The sequence below is a fragment of the Aspergillus foveolatus genome (assembly GCF_047715535.1).
Source record: "Aspergillus foveolatus strain CBS 279.81 unplaced genomic scaffold BDW70scaffold_68, whole genome shotgun sequence".
NCBI classification, from domain to species: domain Eukaryota; kingdom Fungi; phylum Ascomycota; class Eurotiomycetes; order Eurotiales; family Aspergillaceae; genus Aspergillus; species Aspergillus foveolatus.
In genome coordinates this window covers 1-17,607 of record NW_027396132.1, presented here as the reverse complement: position 1 = coordinate 17,607, position 17,607 = coordinate 1, and the positions used below count along the sequence as shown (strand labels likewise).

General features: G+C 49.6%; 5 protein-coding genes across 5 annotated transcripts; 2 read left to right on the top strand and 3 right to left on the bottom strand.

Moving 5' to 3' along the window:
• Window positions 1-126: 126 nt before the first annotated feature.
• On the bottom strand, window positions 127-1,357 carry BDW70DRAFT_106948 (putative NAD binding Rossmann fold oxidoreductase). The gene is made up of 2 exons (XM_073734426.1): window positions 1,008-1,357; window positions 127-955 (listed from the first exon to the last, which is right to left on the bottom strand). Exons 1-2 carry the CDS (start codon window positions 1,332-1,334, stop codon window positions 215-217), a joined length of 1,068 nt encoding a protein of 355 aa, XP_073592406.1. The 5' UTR covers window positions 1,335-1,357; the 3' UTR covers window positions 127-214.
• A 1,698-nt stretch (window positions 1,358-3,055) lies between these two features.
• BDW70DRAFT_163356 (uncharacterized protein) lies at window positions 3,056-4,163 on the bottom strand (the record flags this gene model as incomplete). The annotated part of the gene is made up of 4 exons (XM_073741291.1): window positions 3,056-3,397; window positions 3,499-3,649; window positions 3,703-3,913; window positions 3,974-4,163. 4 exons carry the CDS (start codon window positions 4,161-4,163, stop codon window positions 3,056-3,058), a joined length of 894 nt encoding a protein of 297 aa, XP_073592405.1.
• An 893-nt stretch (window positions 4,164-5,056) lies between these two features.
• Window positions 5,057-6,915, top strand: BDW70DRAFT_171137 (uncharacterized protein; the record flags this gene model as incomplete). Its single annotated transcript, XM_073743137.1, has 7 exons — window positions 5,057-5,079; window positions 5,138-5,387; window positions 5,418-5,434; window positions 5,527-5,698; window positions 5,757-5,989; window positions 6,072-6,372; window positions 6,429-6,915. 7 exons carry the CDS (start codon window positions 5,057-5,059, stop codon window positions 6,852-6,854), a joined length of 1,422 nt encoding a protein of 473 aa, XP_073592404.1. The 3' UTR covers window positions 6,855-6,915.
• Window positions 6,916-7,459: 544 nt separating this feature from the next.
• BDW70DRAFT_163354 (Zn(II)2Cys6 transcription factor) lies at window positions 7,460-9,651 on the bottom strand (the record flags this gene model as incomplete). Its single annotated transcript, XM_073741290.1, has 7 exons — window positions 7,460-7,794; window positions 7,869-7,981; window positions 8,059-8,406; window positions 8,467-8,637; window positions 8,694-8,845; window positions 8,902-9,492; window positions 9,562-9,651. The coding sequence occupies 7 exons, from the start codon at window positions 9,649-9,651 to the stop codon at window positions 7,460-7,462; spliced, it is 1,800 nt and encodes a 599-aa protein (XP_073592403.1).
• Window positions 9,652-12,403: 2,752 nt separating this feature from the next.
• BDW70DRAFT_153177 (uncharacterized protein) lies at window positions 12,404-13,660 on the top strand (the record flags this gene model as incomplete). Its single annotated transcript, XM_073739580.1, has 5 exons — window positions 12,404-12,433; window positions 12,742-12,760; window positions 12,796-12,978; window positions 13,064-13,295; window positions 13,342-13,660. The coding sequence occupies 5 exons, from the start codon at window positions 12,404-12,406 to the stop codon at window positions 13,658-13,660; spliced, it is 783 nt and encodes a 260-aa protein (XP_073592402.1).
• Between the last annotated feature and the right edge of the window lie 3,947 nt (window positions 13,661-17,607).

Below are 17,607 nucleotides of genomic sequence, written 5' to 3'. Positions count from 1 at the left end.
AGCACTAGTGGCGTTACAGAGAACGTAGGGTATTCGGGCGTTTGTGTACGAGAAAGCAGCCCAGAAGCAGTTCAGTATATAGAAGAGGGCTTGGAGTTATCTATTCATGAAGGGCTACTTGGAAGACGACGATATAGAACAATTCCTAGGTATCCATCTCCAGAGACATAGCCGCATCACCCGTGTATGCTTCAGAGCCATAGCCCCAGACGGTCTAGATCTTCGCACTCTCCACCCTCCTCCCCGTCTCATCAAACTTGATCTGTCTCCCAGTAACGAGCGCCTCCTGTAACCAAGCACCAATCTGCACCGCCTTGACTGCGTTGCCCAGCTTCATGGGAAGAGGCGTATCATCCAGACAAGCGGCCACAAACTCATTCGTTTCTTTCACAAAGGCCTGCTCGAAGCGGCCCCAGTACGTCGCAGGGACTTCACGCGTGATACCACCAGCATGGTAGTAGTTGACCAAGTCATTGGCCGGGTTCAAGTTCACAGATATTTTCCCTTCAGTTCCAATAATCTCCGTCACGTCTTCCTGTCCATGCGCCATCATCCTTGAACAGTAGAAGTACGCGATTTTTCCGCCGTAAAACTCGACGACGCCGACAGCGTTGTCGAAGTCATTGTATTTCTTTAGATCAGGCGTCACCGCCGTGATTCCGTACGCGGAGATGGACTTAGGGATGATATCAGACCCGAAGAACCAGAGCGTCAGGTCGATGTCATGGACGGCCATGTCGACAAAGACGCCGCCAGACCAGGAGGCGTACTCGACATAGAACCCAGATGGGTCGTGCTTGTCGCACGTCTGGGAGCGCAGGATAGACGGGCGTCCAATGAGGCCGTTTTCAACCTTTCTGTAGGCGGCTCGGTAGGACTCGTCGAAGCGCCGGGAGAATCCGCACATCACCTTGAGGTGTGGCCGTTTCTTTGCTGCTGCAACGACCTCATTACACTACATATGCCAGTTAGCATCTCTTATAGAGAGAGGGAGAGGTGGTATGCACAATATCAACACTGATACTCAACGGCTTCTCGCAAAGGACATGGAGGTCCCTCTCCATAGCCTTGATTGCCTCCTCTGCATGGACTGACGTCGCAGTCCCGATCACAACAGCCTGGAGACCAGGGTGGCTGATCATGTCCTCGTACTTGGTGTAGAGCGTAACGCCATACGGCTCGAGATGCTGCTTTGCCCATTGGATTTCCTCAGGATCAGGGGAGAACGCAGCAACTAGCTCAGCGCGTGGGGCGCGGTTGAGGAAGTTGAGGGCATGGCGTTTGCCCATGCGGCCGAGACCAGCGGCGCCGACTTGCAGTTTCTTGGGGGGCATCTTGTTCTAGAAGAGAGATTGAAATGCTTATATAGTGTGCTGAAAGAGCTTTGATCTGGACGAGCAGCGCGGGAGCCATGAGTGGCTTTATAGCTTTGGCTTTCTTGGCGAGGCCTGCCTCATGCATCCTTGTCATGCATCGCCGTCATGGTTCCTGTACGTTGGAGCATATCATCTGGTGCTTTTTCCCTATGTAACCGAATAGAGTATCTAGTGACGCTATGTTCGGATATTTATTGCCTAATGTCCTGACCTGGTAGTTTTTGCCCGAACTACAGCTCGGAGAAAATCCGACACTAACCCCATAATCTAGAATAGGAAATTTATACCCGGGCCAGCAAACTGAACTAGTGGGCTGACTCCTATCCCCAAGAGCCCCGTAGGGGTTGGTCGCTCTCGCACGCTGTGCTGGAACGCAAGGTGTGTAGGGAAATGTCTTAAGACTTTTAATATAGATTTTCCATAAGGCAACATCACGCCACCTTTAAAGACCTTAGTTGCTTTACACAGATCAATGCGAATGCTTAGCCAAGAGTTTTGATCTCATTATCAAGGAAAATCAGAAAAAAATAGGGATGACGCCAAACAAACCAGATCATGGCCCACCAGCAGTAAACCCGCATAAACCCAGCAATATTGCACAGCCATATCAGGATCAAGAGAGAATAAATTCTTCTTGTGCATAGTGTATAAACATCTCCATAGCATCGGGCGCGATCTCGCCAATAGGCATGATCCTCACTCACATTGTGCTCGACAGTATAAACCTTGCCAAAGTTGAGCCTTGACATCGAACCAAAATTTCCAGATTCAGCTGCAGCACTACTGGCAATGGCCTCTTGGTGATAGGCGGCTCATCCGCCCTAACAATTGGCACTGTCCCGCGTTCATAGAGCACAACATGCTGTGACGGATTGAGGCCAGGCTTCCTCAGCCCCCGTCCTCCATACGTAGTGATTGCGCTGAATCCGAATTAGTTGTGTATTTGAGGTGGCCGAGTACTTACAAGCACCACGAACAATGCTCAAATCTTTTGAACACCACCATGCGGCGAATGGTGCTGTATATCGGTTCCCGGAATCTCCCAATGTACTGTGGGTCTCGCTCCAAGACAGAAGAACGGGCAGCTGAGCCATGACCAAGACTCTCATGCCACAAGATCGCAAAAGCCTATACTTGCAAGTTAGTACCCGGAAAACTGCGGCGGCCGGGGACGCTAAGTGCTTGCCTTTCCGGGGCGAAAGCAGTCTGGTGACTGGACGGCGTATCCTACGACGTTGTTAGTAATCGTGAGAGTAAATGGAACGTGCCGCATTACTGACGAGGGTCGAGTACACCGCTGGCGCTCATGTGTGGAAGCTGCAGTAACTTACTGTGTTTGTTCTAAAAACGAAGTCTCGCTGAAGCTCACGGCCGGCTGAGGTGGCACTGGATGGTCCCTTGCTCTATTGTCCGGTGGCACCAAATGTGAGCAATGAGTAATTGAAGGTTCGCGTGATATCCATACCCCGAGCACATCCATGGTTGCAGGAGTCTACACTCGAAAATAGGTTAGCAAATATTGATATTTGCACAACTGTTGTGTGATATCAAGGGTGTTTATTATGGGAACGACCAGGAAATGGCACAAGAGCGGCCCTTGTTCTTTTCTTTATACTCCCTGTTCTTTATATCTCTTTTACCACTCCTTTAAGGTCTGGAACAAGAGAAAACAATATGACTCACCCGCTGCTCGTTGCGTCCCTTACGAAATCGATATGGACTATTATATCATCATACAGACTGTCGTAGTCCAGGGGAATCGGGTGCCCATTCGGGTCTGAGAATTGAAAGACAGTCGCTGGAGGCAGTTTATATACCGTTCTCAGGTGAGCTGCACTGACTGTTTCCACCACGTCTTCGGGACGGAGCTGTATACGCGTCACACCAAACCCACACGCAGTGAGGTCCAGGTGTACTGTCTTTGTGTGTGCTGCCCATTCATCGTCAAAATCAGAGTTTTCCGAACTGCTGTCCCAATCTATTGAACCAATATTGGCACTGTTGGAGTGTCCCGCTGCATCCTGGCCGGTATTAGTGGTTTCTGTGTTTCCCGAAAAGGCAAAGCAAGCAATGTGCCGTAAATGGCTTGCAATGTGGTGAGCCGTCGAGTCTGCGCGTGCACAAATCGGACAGGTTCGTGTTGCTGTAGGTTGAATGCCATGGTTGGATGACTCATGGGATACCCGTCCGTGAAGGTGTCGTATTGTTGGTCGGCGTTCTTGCAATTCTTGAACGTGCAAATATACGGTCGAAGATCGCGCAGAATATGCCTCCTAGCAATATGTCAGCTATCGTCGGCCAGCCCCTGCGCAAGCATGTATCTCACCTCCATGCATGGGGTCTCGCTGTCTCCTCTGCACACATGGTAAAGCAGTAGGGGCATTCAAACTCGGGGCTGTCAGCGTCCACCTCTGGAGGGGGTGGAAGTTTAGAAGGATCGAAGGTGCCACCGAAAGTGACAACAAACGTATCCGTTGACACTGTCGACCCAGTCTCCAGAATGACCGCTGTGTTTGGACTGGTGGCAGTAGACGGCTCTGAAGGTCGAGTGTTCCTCTGGGTGGATGTCGTTTCTAGCTCCCCCAATCAGCGAGGACCAGTCGCAGCGCGGTGATAATAGTCGTATTTGATTTTCCGCCTTTCCCAGTATTTGAACTGTTTTCTGCGATTCATATTGGCTCTCGCCAGGCGCTCGACCATAAACTGAGGACTAGCCTCATCGTCTACTCTCCATTTTCGAAAGAGTTCCTCTAGGCGACCGGAATCCGTTTTCATATATGCTTCCATTAGATTAACGCCCGCCTCACTGTCCACCCCCTTGTAGGACAAAGCCTTTGAGAGCCAGCCCAGTTCGCATTTTGGGGTTGCGGACCCTGAACGAGAGTGCGTAAAGCCGATCGATCGTGGTCGAGATATTTGTCAGATATTGGTTGGGCAGTGACTCCTCTTTCTAGGATGAAAAGCCTTCAGACTCGCCATCACTCAGGGTAAGCTCATCAACATCATCAACAATTGCCTCCTGGGAATGGGATGCTGGCGCAACCTGCAGGGCGACTTCCCCTCAGTTCAGGTGGGCCAGTATCGCCGCCTTTCAATGTACGCATGGTAAGCTTACAAGCAGACAGGGCTTCACTGAGGTCGCATAACAGGTTAAATGTGTACTCAAACAATGGGGAGGAGTCTCGAAACCGGTAGTCGAGTGAGCTGTGCCCACCGTGGAAAACACCCAGGTTTGATGCCCATATATCGAACCGTTGAGCCTCGTTGAGAAACCGTCGCAGATGGCTCGTATTCAGGGTCTAGCTCAAAACGCAAAACTGTGCACTTATTTTATTGCCAATCAAGCGAAGAGAAGATTGAGGGTTTGTAGTTTCATCCATATCTACGGGCTGGCAGATTTGGGGGCGATTCTGGAGTCACACTACCCTCAAGACGTCAATTGAGGGGAATTGGTGTTCAAATCACTTTTGAAATGTGCGGAAAAATGATGAACAAAGATCGCAGACAGCTAAAAGAGAGGTCACCGGCTCAAACAGTTGGTGTGCTGGTCTTCAGCCCTCTCATTCGATTCGTCAGTATCAGCTATAGATTACGAACCGTTGGCCACAAGGCTGGACAAAAAGCATCTCAGCCTCGTATCTCTTTCGTTACCGCTCTTGTCATGGTGCTATACTACGACGATGAGCGGACTGGAGGTCGTTTGGTGTTGTCCAAGGTGCAATCCCAATCGTCGTCATGGATGTCGAGAAGTATCGGTGAAGGAAAACTCTCATTACCTTTCGACACAAGGAGGTCTATGTCATACGGTTAATCCAGTCTCTCAGAGACCAGCACTACCACCTTGTCAGCGACATCAGATTGACCTTGCATGGTGCTGGCGTGAACTACGATACGTTGTCCACAGACCGACTTCCAGCACTCTTCCGCGACCACAATATCGCGGAAGCAGTCAAAGAGTATCTGGGAAGCGACTCCCATGTGTACTTCCAGGCTGTCGATAGGTGTCACGCTGTGCTCGCGCGCTGGTGAGAAGGATCAAAGGTCTCGGATCGGCCTCGGTGAGTTGAATTAACGCTGTTAACTGAGCTGGGTTTAAGAATTGGGAATTCCTGCTAAAGGATGACGGTGCGGACAAACAGAACCTGGACAGCCTTGTGAGAACGTACGGAGGCCAGTGCCAGCTGCCAGAGACTATCCGATTCACCCTCAAGCGAGACGAGCTAGATAAACAGATACAGGGCCTAGACAGTGCGACCATGATGCTGAGGAGAATCAGCGACAACATGGCGGCGCTCCGAGCCAAATTTCCCTGCAAAAACCAAGTCGAGGCAGATTTCAAGACTCACACGGGCGTTGAGCACCGTCTAAAACTACGCGAAGCGCCTCTACTCGGCGGTGGCAGCCGCATATCCCAGCCATTGTCATTCCTGCCACGAAGCACGACTGGCTCTCCGAAGTCGATCATATTTTCTCGAACGGGCCGAGGAAGAGAAGCACTGGAAAGATTTCACCTTCACAGTGATGTTCTCCCCAGTAATATCGGCTTCAGGTCCCACGAATCTGTACCGGACGGATATAAAAGTGGCGAAGGGCGATGACGGCCCGGATGAGCAGTAGGAGCCCTTCACAGGCTGGCGGGATAATCGGCTAACTCTTCCACTAGGGATACGCAAAGAATGGCGAACAGCAGGGTAGTCGTTCAGCAACCCCTTCCGCCAAAGAAGCCGAACCCCGGCTTACCGCGATGGATGACCTGTGCGAGGTTATACGGCTCGCCAGAGATGGAGAGGTGGCATTCGACTTGCAGGTCTCGGAAGGGACTCGCCTGATGTACTATTACCCACAGGCCTCCATCCACAGCAATTCAATGCACCTCGCGGCCGATCCGGACGGGTTTGTGACCTTGGAGCAGCTGCTGAAAGAGCCGGACGCGTCGTGGCTGCCGTACCATCGGATAGCCCTTTCGCTCACTATTGCGTCTTCACTGCTTCAACTCGTCTCAACGCCGTGGCTTCGCTCACCTCTGACCAGCAGCTCTGTGTGTTCTCCAAGAGCGCTGTACACTCAGCCATGTTGGATCTTTCATCCATTCCGGAGTCGTTTGTGGAAGAACGGATCTGCAGACCTACTGCAACAGGTGCAGGATGTTCTGAATCTGGCGTCAAAGAGTGCATGCTCGAGCTTGGGATCCTGTTGCTGGAAATAGCGCATTGGAATACGATAGACGAGTATGGGAAAGGCGCGCAGAACAAGGGTCTGTCGGCCAGCGCAACCCGATACGACTTGGCCAAAGCCTGGATGGACGAGATCAGATATCTGATCCTCAAGGTTCACTGGGATCTGATTATGAGGTGCATAGAGAACACCTTTGCGACCAGCAACCCAGATCCGCGTTGGGATGATCTTGTCTTCCGCAAGTCGGTTGCAGAACTAGTAGTCAAGCCTCTGCAGGAGAACTGTATCCAGCATCTGCGGTAGTTTGAGTATTGAGCGGTTTCTGAGGTCAGATGGTGACTTGCGATTGCTGCGCAAGGTTTCCCCAGGTATATACGTGTACGGCAGACCCGACGCCGAAATGAGCCTGAGCCGAAAAACTGCTGGAACTTCAATGATAACCCTAAAATTTCTTTGCACTGTCTAAGACTGGATAGATATATTTTTTTGCATACGCAACAGTCTAGACGTAGATTAGAATTGAACCGGATTATGGCCATCAGATGCCACGTCCTCGCCAGAAGCCTGATCAAGAGATATTTGTCAAGGTTTAAGGACAGAGAGGGAGACCGTGTTCTGGAAGGACACGACTATCAAATGGGTACGCATCCGTATCATGGCCCTCAATTGTGGCCCCTCACTCATCCGTTAATATTCGTTCTCGACCGTCACTCCAAGACTAAGCCCTGGCTGGTGATCTGAACAGGGGACTAAAGCCTTAAACAGCTTCGTTCAGAAAACGAGGAGGATAACGAATGTTTGTTCCAGCGCCATATATGCCTGGGTGTAGGCTATTTCTTTCTCTCTATAGCCTCCGTATTGCCCTTCCCAGCCGCCATAATCAGAGACTGATTCTCCTTTCCAAACGGTCATCCATTCTCCAGAATATCCATCGCACCGTCGCCCTGCTGCAGCAGCACAGCTGCGAAACCTGGATACGCGTTGCTAAACCTCCTCCGGTCTTCGAGCCTCCATAGGCGGCGCTCAAATTTCTCAAAGAGCCTCACAATTGCCGGCGACAGGGTCTTGTTGCCCTGTACTGCCGCAATCTGGACATGTCTGAACATTCCTCTGGTAAGTAACCAGCGCCCAGATGTGAGCGCAAAGGTATTGGCAATACTGAGAAATGCGTCGTGGCTGGCTGGATTATTCAAGTCCTCCATGAGAATAAAGAGAGCGGCGTGGAAATGCTGGAAGTTGTGCACTGCTTGGTATCTGTAGCTCCAGCGGTTTTTGTAATTGTGATGAGTCTGTTGATGGCGTGGGCCGAGGCGATACATCTTTCCTGTATGGACGCAATTGACCCCTGCGTCGCTACGTTTGAGTCGGTATTGGGAATGGACGTTTTGAGATAGCTCACGGCTGTGATTATGATTGTGTGGTAGTCCATGCTTTGACAGTCAGAAAGAGACTAAAAGAAAAAGAACGAGATTTGGTGATGCTGGAAGTAGGGTTGGAAGCAGCTCACTGCAAGCTCAAAACGTCCGGCAAAGAGTCTTCATCGTATTCGATGCACGCGGGTACATTCTTCCGCCAGCGAAGTAGATCATCATAAGCCTTGCTCACGATCTGCTCAATATCCGCTCCTGGTACTCGGCCGTCTTGTCCGCTGGAATAGAGTCCATCGCACAGGTGCCAAATGATCTCCCCCAACCCAGCCGCGTGATTAAGAACGCAGTTTCGATGAATGGCCGAGACTGGCTCTACTTGCTGGGGGTATGGAAACCAGGTTTCGTCGGTCTTCCCATGGACCGGGAGACGTGCACACAGGGGCACGTCCACCAGGGGCTCCCGGCGTAGGACAAAACATCTTGCGCTTTTTGGTGGTTAGCATACAGCCTGCTGCGCCAGGTGCAGAGGGTTGGCTGGGTTTTACATAGCGGTGTTGAACCATGCAATCTCAAGCTGATCTAGCATAGATGAGGTTACCTCTCTATGGAGATCGATGTTGGAAGGATCTTCGAGATAGGTGCGCAGGATTGGGATGGCATTGGATGTTTGGACAGCATAGAGCCACCCCACTTCATCTTTGCCCATGACGCATGACCTGTGGGTGTTTGTCAGACTAGTCTGCAATAAAATGATGCTGCGCGCTGCCCTCACGTCGGAAACATGATCGCCATGCCTTGCACCGTTGGCAAGGTCAGCTTGCCCCCCTGGGCATCGAGAAGGCGCCGAGCTTCTTCCCAGAAGTGCTGGCCCTTGGTGGTGATATCACCCGACAAAGCACAGGTCTCCGGATAGCTTGAATACCACTGGACACGGCCGTTAACACGGTAAAAGCCCGTTGGGTCAGGGCGAGCCAACTTACACAGGCGTCCGCCAAGATCGCATTCACCAGGAACGGAGAACAAAAGGGCGAGTCGGCATTGCCGGAATTCAGGTCTCGGAGGAAAAGGTCGCGATCGATCCAGTTAAAGAAGAGATGGTTCCATGTGAAATAGAGCGAGATGAGGTGAGAGACCAATCCACTATCGTCGGTGACCGTCGTCCACGGACAAGCGGGTCCGGTATAGGGCGGGATGTCGCAGAGCCGAGAGATACTTAGAGCTCGATGCGTGGATATGGTCGCAGGATAACCAGACCCACCCTCTTCATCATCCATCTCCAGTAGATCGAAGCTCCTTTCAAGGTCTTCGGGCAGGAAGTGATGATCCATATACTGTCTGATCTCTTTTAATGAAGCTTTTTCGTTGACAATGTATTCGAGCAGGCTATCGACCTGCTGGTTGTCATGACGTAGGGTGCGGAGCAATCGAAAAAAGAGATCCTGGTCTTCTTCCAGGCTTTTGAGCCTCTGCCTGATGGGAATCTTGCTGCGCCCATCTTGACTAGGGTTTCGTACACATTCGACGTTGGTATCGATACAATTGGCGCAAGGCTGGTCCTGCTGTCCAGCGCACTATCCATAATTGTTATGATCCCTGGTAAGCCAACCGAATGAACGAGAACAGTTCGAAGAAGACATTACTTTTATCCGCAAGTTCTGGCAATTCGTACATGCAGTGCTGACCTTTCGCTTCCGCGGCAGTGAAATGGCGTTGCTGGAGCCGGGAGGCATGGCGGCTTCCTGAAGAATCAGATACAGGAGGAAGTAAGGGAACAGCCAGCCACCATTTATTCCCTCCCAAGGTGACTGCCGCTGGCGAATCTGACGTAACGGGCATGCTATCTCCAAATACATTGATGGCTGCATTGTTGGCTTCCCCATCATCCAATCGGAACACAGTCAACCGGCGCTCTGTTCCTCCAATGAGCTGCCGAACTTCCTAATTAGTCTAGCAGCTGGGCAGTGGAAGGCTGATCTTCGGCGGATCTTTGCTAGCAAGTCTGTTGACAGCTGGTCTGACTCCATTAACCGGTGAACTAAACCAATATAAAGTTTTCGGTATTCGAAAGGGACAGGTCCACAATAGCGGGGTTAGGGATGGCTGAGGTCAGGGATTAGGGTCTAGAATGTTGAGAATGTAGTCAAATTCTATCAAGGGGTTCCTGGCAATGAATCCTTCAGTAGAGTCTTTAGTTGAGCCCTCCAGTAGAGTATCCTTCAGAGGAGCCTACAAGAGGGTCTTGGTAATATTAATTATGAGACGGAAAAATAAGAAATCATTCAAGGCCATTATTTGATTCTGCGAGAGCCTTCCTTTTTTTTTTTTTTCAGACTCGCGTGCTTTTCTAATGCAGTCTTTTTGTCTGAATAACGTAATCCACAAGTGAGCCGCACACCCCGCTCAACCTTTCATACTGAAGTTATTCAAACTGTCATCATGACTCCAAAAAAAGGCCAATCGCGTCAAAATTTGGCTGAGCAAAAGGGGAGGATTGCACTTGCAATTTTATCTAAAAAACAAATGAAATTCCCAGTATTCGTCGAGCAGCAGCAGTTTTTGATATCCCAGAGTCAACTCTCCGTGGCCGACTTCGAGGACGCCAGTATCGCAGCGAACAACGCGCCAATGGTCATAAGCTATCTGAAACCCAGGAGGAGGCATTAGTACAATGGATACAATCAATTGATAGCCGCGGAGCGCCCCAACACATGCTCAGGTCAAGGAGATGGCAGATCTGCTTCTTAGAGAGGCTGATCCTACCAGATATACACCAGTGGGTGTAAACTGGGTTGGCAACTTTGTCAGATGCCATAAAGACTTGCAAACCTGCTTTGCGCGAAAGATCAGCTATAGGCAGGCAGAATGTGAGAATCCAAAGGTTATTAAAGCATATTTTGACCAGCTACAGAAGGTCCGGATATAGTATGGCATTGTAGATAACAATATCTAATTTTTGATGAAACAGGATTTGCCAATGGGATTGCGGCCACTGCAAAGATTATATTACAACACAAAGAAACTGGCAAACCGCGCCTCGTACTGTCACAGGCTATGGCCTGGATCTTGGTTGTCGGCCATGCCCTCAACCTGGTTCTAAATAAGATCTCTGCAACATCAGTGTACAGCCTCGGAATTGCGGCCTCGTAGGAAAAGAGATCCGTCCTCGTAACTTCGGGAAAGAAATCCGTCGGCATGCAAGTCCGGGAAGTCGGAAGTCTTGACGTATGATTGGGAAAGGTTGATAAAAGGGAGGAGGAAGATATCTGCGCTTCTATCTCTTGTTTCTTTCTCTAAGCTTGTGATACTCGTTTATACAGGACAGCTAGTTAAAAACAATACTACCTACGCCCGTTACAGGTACAGCCAGGCAATCAGGAATGGGTGACAACAATTGAATGAATCAATTCAAGTGGTTAGGCGCTTCCCACAACAATCATCTTTAAAGGAAGGCTTCATCTGGAGGGTTGGTACCAGAATAGCAACCTACCACCAGATTAGAGGATCGAAGTCAGCCCTAATGGCTGGACAACAGATGCGATAGGCCTCCAATGGCTTCAAAAGGTCTTTATTCCATCATCACAGGCCCGTAAAGTCGGCCGCTATTGCCTGCTGATATTGGACGGCCATGGAAGCCACCTAACACCTGAATTTGACCAGGTCTGCAGTCAAGCAGATATTATTCCATTTTGCATGCCTGCAGGTTCATCATACCTTTTACAGCTGCTTGATATTGGCTGATTTGGACCCTTAAAGAGGGCATATGGAGGCCTTGTTGAGGGCCGGATGAGGCTTGGATACAACCATATTGACAAGCATGACATTCTTAAAGCATACATGGAAGCTCATCACAAAGACTTTACATCTCAAAATATGCAGCGCAGTTTTGCAGCAGCTGGAATACAGCCATTAAATGCCTAGAGAGTCCTTGACAATCTAAATATCAGCCTGCCAGCTCCATCAACCCCCAAGAGTGGTAGGACACTTTCTGTAAGCTCCTTAGCGCTCGCAACGCCCCGAACAGTTCGCCAACTGAAGAAAAAGGCATCATTATTCAGAAAGGTGTTAAGGCAAGGCTCTCGAAGCCCATCATCACATTCAAAACAGGCTGTAAACCAGCTAGAAAAGTCTGCTGAGCTAGCACTTTACGTGCCGCGCAGTTAACAGATGAAGTCAACAAGTTACGGGCTGCAAATATAAAAGAAAGGCAGTAAAAACAACATTCTAAACGCCAGATGACCCCTAAACAGAGCCTATCTATACAGGAAGCTAGGGACCGTATAGCGCAGAGAAATGAGGCTCAGACTATCAAGGAGGTGCCTGTCAGGGTTTCTACACATCTATATTCTGACATGCCAAGACGCGCTCCACCAACCTGCTCAGAATATAATATTCAAGGCCATACTAGAGTAAAATGTCCTACACGTAATCTTATATAGAAATTAATAAAATACGCGTGCTTTGGTTGTTGGGGATAGCTTCAAAATGTCTAGGTACAGTATGGTTGCTCAGGCTGTGCGGCTCGCTTGTGGATTACGTTAATCCATGGACGAATGCTGACAAAATGAAGTGCGAATAAACAAGCGTGTATCGTTCAATGGTCAACCGTACAATTAGCCCAGGAGCCCCATTTATCCTATAGACAAGCTTTCCTCGCGTCGATTACATTCAGCCTTGTGCGCCGATCATACCATTTAAATCAACAATGGTCTCCTCCAAGCAATGCTCTCCCAATGCGGGTATCCGCTCTTCCCTCCCTGCGGGCCTAATACGGTAGCCGTCTTTGTGGCGCCACCAGCGGCATCGGAGCAGCAACCCTATAGGCATTCGCCAAGTATAAAGGTGTCCCCCGCGCGCACTTTGTCGGTCGCTGCCAGCTGCAGCAGACTCGATTATTGCCGAATGCAAGGCCCTTAACCCTGGGGGCGAGTATGTCTTTATCGAAGCGGATATTGGCCTCATCCGCACGGTAGACGAAGTCCGTGCGCGCATCAAGGCGAGGAAGACGCGGTTAGATATTCTCTTCTTGAGCCAGGGAACTGCGAGTCTGGAGCGCAACAGTACACTCCCCAGAGCCCTTTGTCTTCAGAGGTACCCGGCTAAAAAGTCGCAACAGAGACACCCGAAGGCCAAACCTGTTGACAGCACTGGCCCACTACTCGCGCACGCAATTCATTGCCAAACTCCTGCCCCTTCTCGGGCCCGCCTCGTGCCTCCGCCGCGTGGTGACCGTCGGCGCAGCTGGCTTCGAGGGACCCATTGACACCCCGGACTTTGGCGCCCTCGATGTGGCTCCGAGACAAGTTCGCGGGCATGTGGCAACCCTCATAACGCTCGACTTGGAGGCTCTCGCTCGACATGCGCCCTCAGTTCCATTGTCCACAGCTATCCCGGCACGGTGGACACACCCTTGACGAGGAGAGTCATGTCCGGTACCGGGGCTGGATGAGCCCGACTGAGAGCGGCGAGCGGCACATATATCTTTTGACCAGTTCGCGGTATCCGGCCAGGAATGAAGATGCTGGATTGGTGCAGTTGGATGGCGATGGTGTGTCGGATGCCGACGTCATCCGTGGTACAGACGGTAAACTTGGAAGCGGGGTGTACGCTGTGGGATTGGATGGAGAGTGTGTATCTATGGAGACATTGGACTTTCTGGACACCTTGCGGAAAAAGGAAATGGTCGATCTGGTGTGGGAGCATACGGTGGGCGTATTTGAGAGAATCGCCCAAACAGGTTGACGAGCGTCTTCTTGCGTACCCAGCAAGAAACATGAGGACATACTCTAGAGACCTTCTCTCAGTAGGTGAGTAAAACTGCCCTGAGCTCGCACGAGCCAAGCCGCAAGGTGAACTCGTGGGGTGAGTAGGGGGGTAATGTGAATAGTATGTGTAGGCGTCGCGCGATACATCCACCCCCAGAGCATCTCATAGTGTGAATGGGTGATTAAGAATGGCGCAACTCGTCCTTTGCACTGGAGCTAGTTTTAGAATTCCCAGCACGAGCGCGAAAGACTGAGGAGTCAAATCCTCATTTTTGAGAAGAGGGATGTTGAACATCCTGGCGGCGAATGTACTTATTCTGTTGTATATTACTCTGATTCAGTTTTATCGCATAACACGTGAATGGAGAGGAAAGATATATCTGATATACCTGATTATTCCAGCAATCTCAGACTACAAAATATGACTCCCCAAATTCCACCACGCGACATCAATGAAAGTAAACAAACAAAACGAGAAGATTCAAGATGTAGATTTCCCGCCCGTTCCCACTCAAGCATCGAAGGACTTTGCTGATGACCACAGAGACTCTGTTACTGATTTAGTGATACACAAAGGTTTTATCCTTGTGCTCAGGGCTCATCTGGTATTAAAAACCAGCACGAGTCTTACCAATTCCATTAATTCACTGTCAAATGGATCCCACACTACTTCTTGAACCTGACCTTCACTCCGCATGACTCGGCAGCTATTTCGGCTCCGAAATGATTTATTCAAGAGTCAAGCTTGTCGATATGGCGGTATCCAAGCCGCGTCCGACTTTTGAAAAGCCTCCATATGTTCGCTTCAAGAGATCAAAGCAACCAATGATACGGTTGTAAGAAGTGCAACGAACTTGGAACATGCAGACCGGAATATTGTCTTGGCTACAGATCTGGTCAAATTGGGTTTTCAGATGGCTTCCATGGCCGTCCAATATCAATAGTAGATAGCGGCAACTACCATGATCTTCTCGAGTGCAAGGAAACTACATGCAAACTTTCTTGGTATAGCAATGGAAGCATTTAAAGGATGGGTATAATCTGACGAATCGGATTTACCTATCAGGAACAAGCAAACGGACAAAGCAAAGACTCCAAGCAGGACTGATTGATTACTATGATATATATGTTCGCAGGAATATCTTCTCAGACAATGTGTGAGATGCCAGCGCGTCATGGTTTCTAGTCGCATTGAGCGTAAGTTGGCAAATGAATCACGAGTTGAATGCGAATTTCAAAGTGATGGACTGCTTGGAGACCGCTAGATATATAGAGCTCGAACGGTTCTCATGACGAACTCCACAATGTAACATTTCAGACAAACACAAAGTCCAAGTGAAGCTCGCAGTCTAAACTTCTGAATACCATAACCCAAGAGGGATACTAAACATTGATGTTATAAAAAGCTTATTGCCATCACAGGTGGTCTGGAACCTTCATGATATGGGCCATGCCGCAGGAAGGTATAAGAAGTTACACCACCAGGATGAGAAATCTTACAGGCGGTCAAGTTGATAGGTATGACCCTGGTGATTTGGCGGCCAGCTCCAGTCAGACACTATGTATTGATGAAGAGTTCCGGATGAGGCGCGTTGCGACGCGTATTGTGTCATTTGAAATATACTATCGTCGCATGGATTAGCATGCGGTTGAACATGGCAACTTAGGTATCAATGCCTCCCTATAACCAGATTGCACTCCTGTGAGACCAATGGCGTGGTACAGTCCCTGCCAGCGGTACTCTGCCGCTTGCGCTTTAGTGGGTAGCAGTAATAGCAGTAGTTTATACCTGAGTATTCTGCTATTAGCTAATTATGCCTTGCATCTTCGGAAGCTTAATGATACCAAAAGCGACATGTCTGTTCCTCTGTCTATTTGGAGACCAGCAAACTGATTTATATTACACATTGGGTGATGTAATGCTATTGTTGGGGATACCTATTTCATAATACCATCCGCCGATTATGGTACTCAGGCATTTGCTTCTTAGGTGTCGGGAGTAGAAGCTGCTGCCTTTCGTACAGACAGCAAACCTCCGAAAAATTTAATGAAGGCGGTAACGCTTGGAATAGTGGTACCAATGGTCAGACTCTAGACCTGGTTAGAGTCTTTGACTGTCTCCTTGCAATTGTTCTGGCATTGGCCGAAGGTAATCTGTCAAGTGTTCATGCAGGGTGTCAGATTATGCTGGGATCCTGCATCCGAAGCGACGCGAGGCTGCGTGTATCCAGTACTTGACTCAAAATCGCATTTCTCACAGAAATGATTGACTGTCTCAGCTGACTGTCTGTTGTGTATGACTTCTTTCCGGCTGGTTTGCCACTCTTGCAGAGCGTAGAACCCAACAGCAGACGGCAAGAGTTGCGGCAAAAGAAGCAAAGGTGCCCAAGTGGTTTACTCTAGATAGAAGAGGCCGAAAGTCTATATTGGGCCCAAAGGTATAGTTTGAGAACTGACGCAGTTCTGGAAAGGACAGCTGCGGCGCGGTTGATGCGCATATCAGAAATGGGAGGCTAGGATAGTTCTGGCGTACCACTGTAACAGCGAGAGCGCCATTGGGAGCAGAGAGGTGAACTGCCTGAGAGCCAATTGAGTACTCGTCTATCTAGCCTTGGATGTGGAATAATGGCGGCGCCGGCGCCGGCGCAGCGATCCTCCTTCCGTTTCCAATGTCAGATGTCTGCCCCGTCAAGGAAACTGTTCATTATCCTCAAAATACGGACTGTGCTTGAAATGGCTGGAGAGCAGCTGTGCCACGTATTCACAGTCTGACCGCAGTCCGTAGAAATGCTGCTGGTAGTCAGCACTGGAGAGTAGCGCCACTGAGTACCAGAGGCTCGCTCTCGGCGAGCGATACGGGGTTGCATTCAGGGATAAGGCGAGTTTGTGCAGCGGCACAGTGAGTTTGCTGATTGCCTTCTGACTCAGCCCTTCATCCAGGAGTTGCTGCGCACGCAATGGCAGTCGCACCATCGAGCCAGCGGTTGATGTTTTTCTGGACTGGTCGGCGCCGCAGGTCTCCTGAGGAATGGCGGTGGAGGCTCACTGTCGCGTGCAATGACGCAGATACGTTTGTACAGAACCAGTCCGATTAGAAAGTAGCAAGGCAGAGGATCATGGACCGAGGACTTGGTCGTAGGCGGGGATGAGTTGTCACGTCTTCCATGCACCGTGTCAGCCCAACATTGGTATTGCTCCAGTAATCTTTGACAATGGGAACTCAGGGTATTTCAGAAACGTCTCATACACATTAGGGGATGCATTTCGGTACAAGTTGGGGACAAAAAAAGCCCAATTACCTGTGAGAACTGGCTTCAAGGGATGCTCTAATACCAGCACTTACCGCGATAGCCAGAGCTTAGTCCATTGTCGATGCAACTTGGGCATTTGCGCTTGAATATGGGGTTGAGGAGAGAATAAGGTCAGGTTGCAGAACACTAAGAAGAGACGGCACTAACCAAAGTTTGTGAATCAATTGGTAGAAAGATGATCCAGCTGATTCCTACGGCGGGGTATACCCCTGCTGCCGAGAAGCATCTACAAAGTCTACAAAGGGGATGGCTCAGTGATGTCGCCAGTTAAGCCCAGCCAAAGGGAATCTGGGCCCCTTGAAACAGTGACCGTGTCCAGATTAGAATGCTGGAATATCTTGATAAGAGGAAACATTAGGCTGAACAATACCAGGGGATACTGAGTTGAACGAATCATCTGCTCTCTTCGGGCCTCACAAGTTTGACAACCTGGTTGGCTATTCTTCTCTCCTCTTCCATTGTCTTTTTCTTTTTCTTCCTTTTTTTTTTTTTTCTTCTTCTTCTTTTTTTTTTTTTTTTTTTTTTTTTTTTTTTTTTTTTTTTTTTTTTTTTTTTTTTTTTTTTTTTTTTTTTTTTTTTTTTCGCCCGTCTTGCAACTTCGTATCAGGACGAG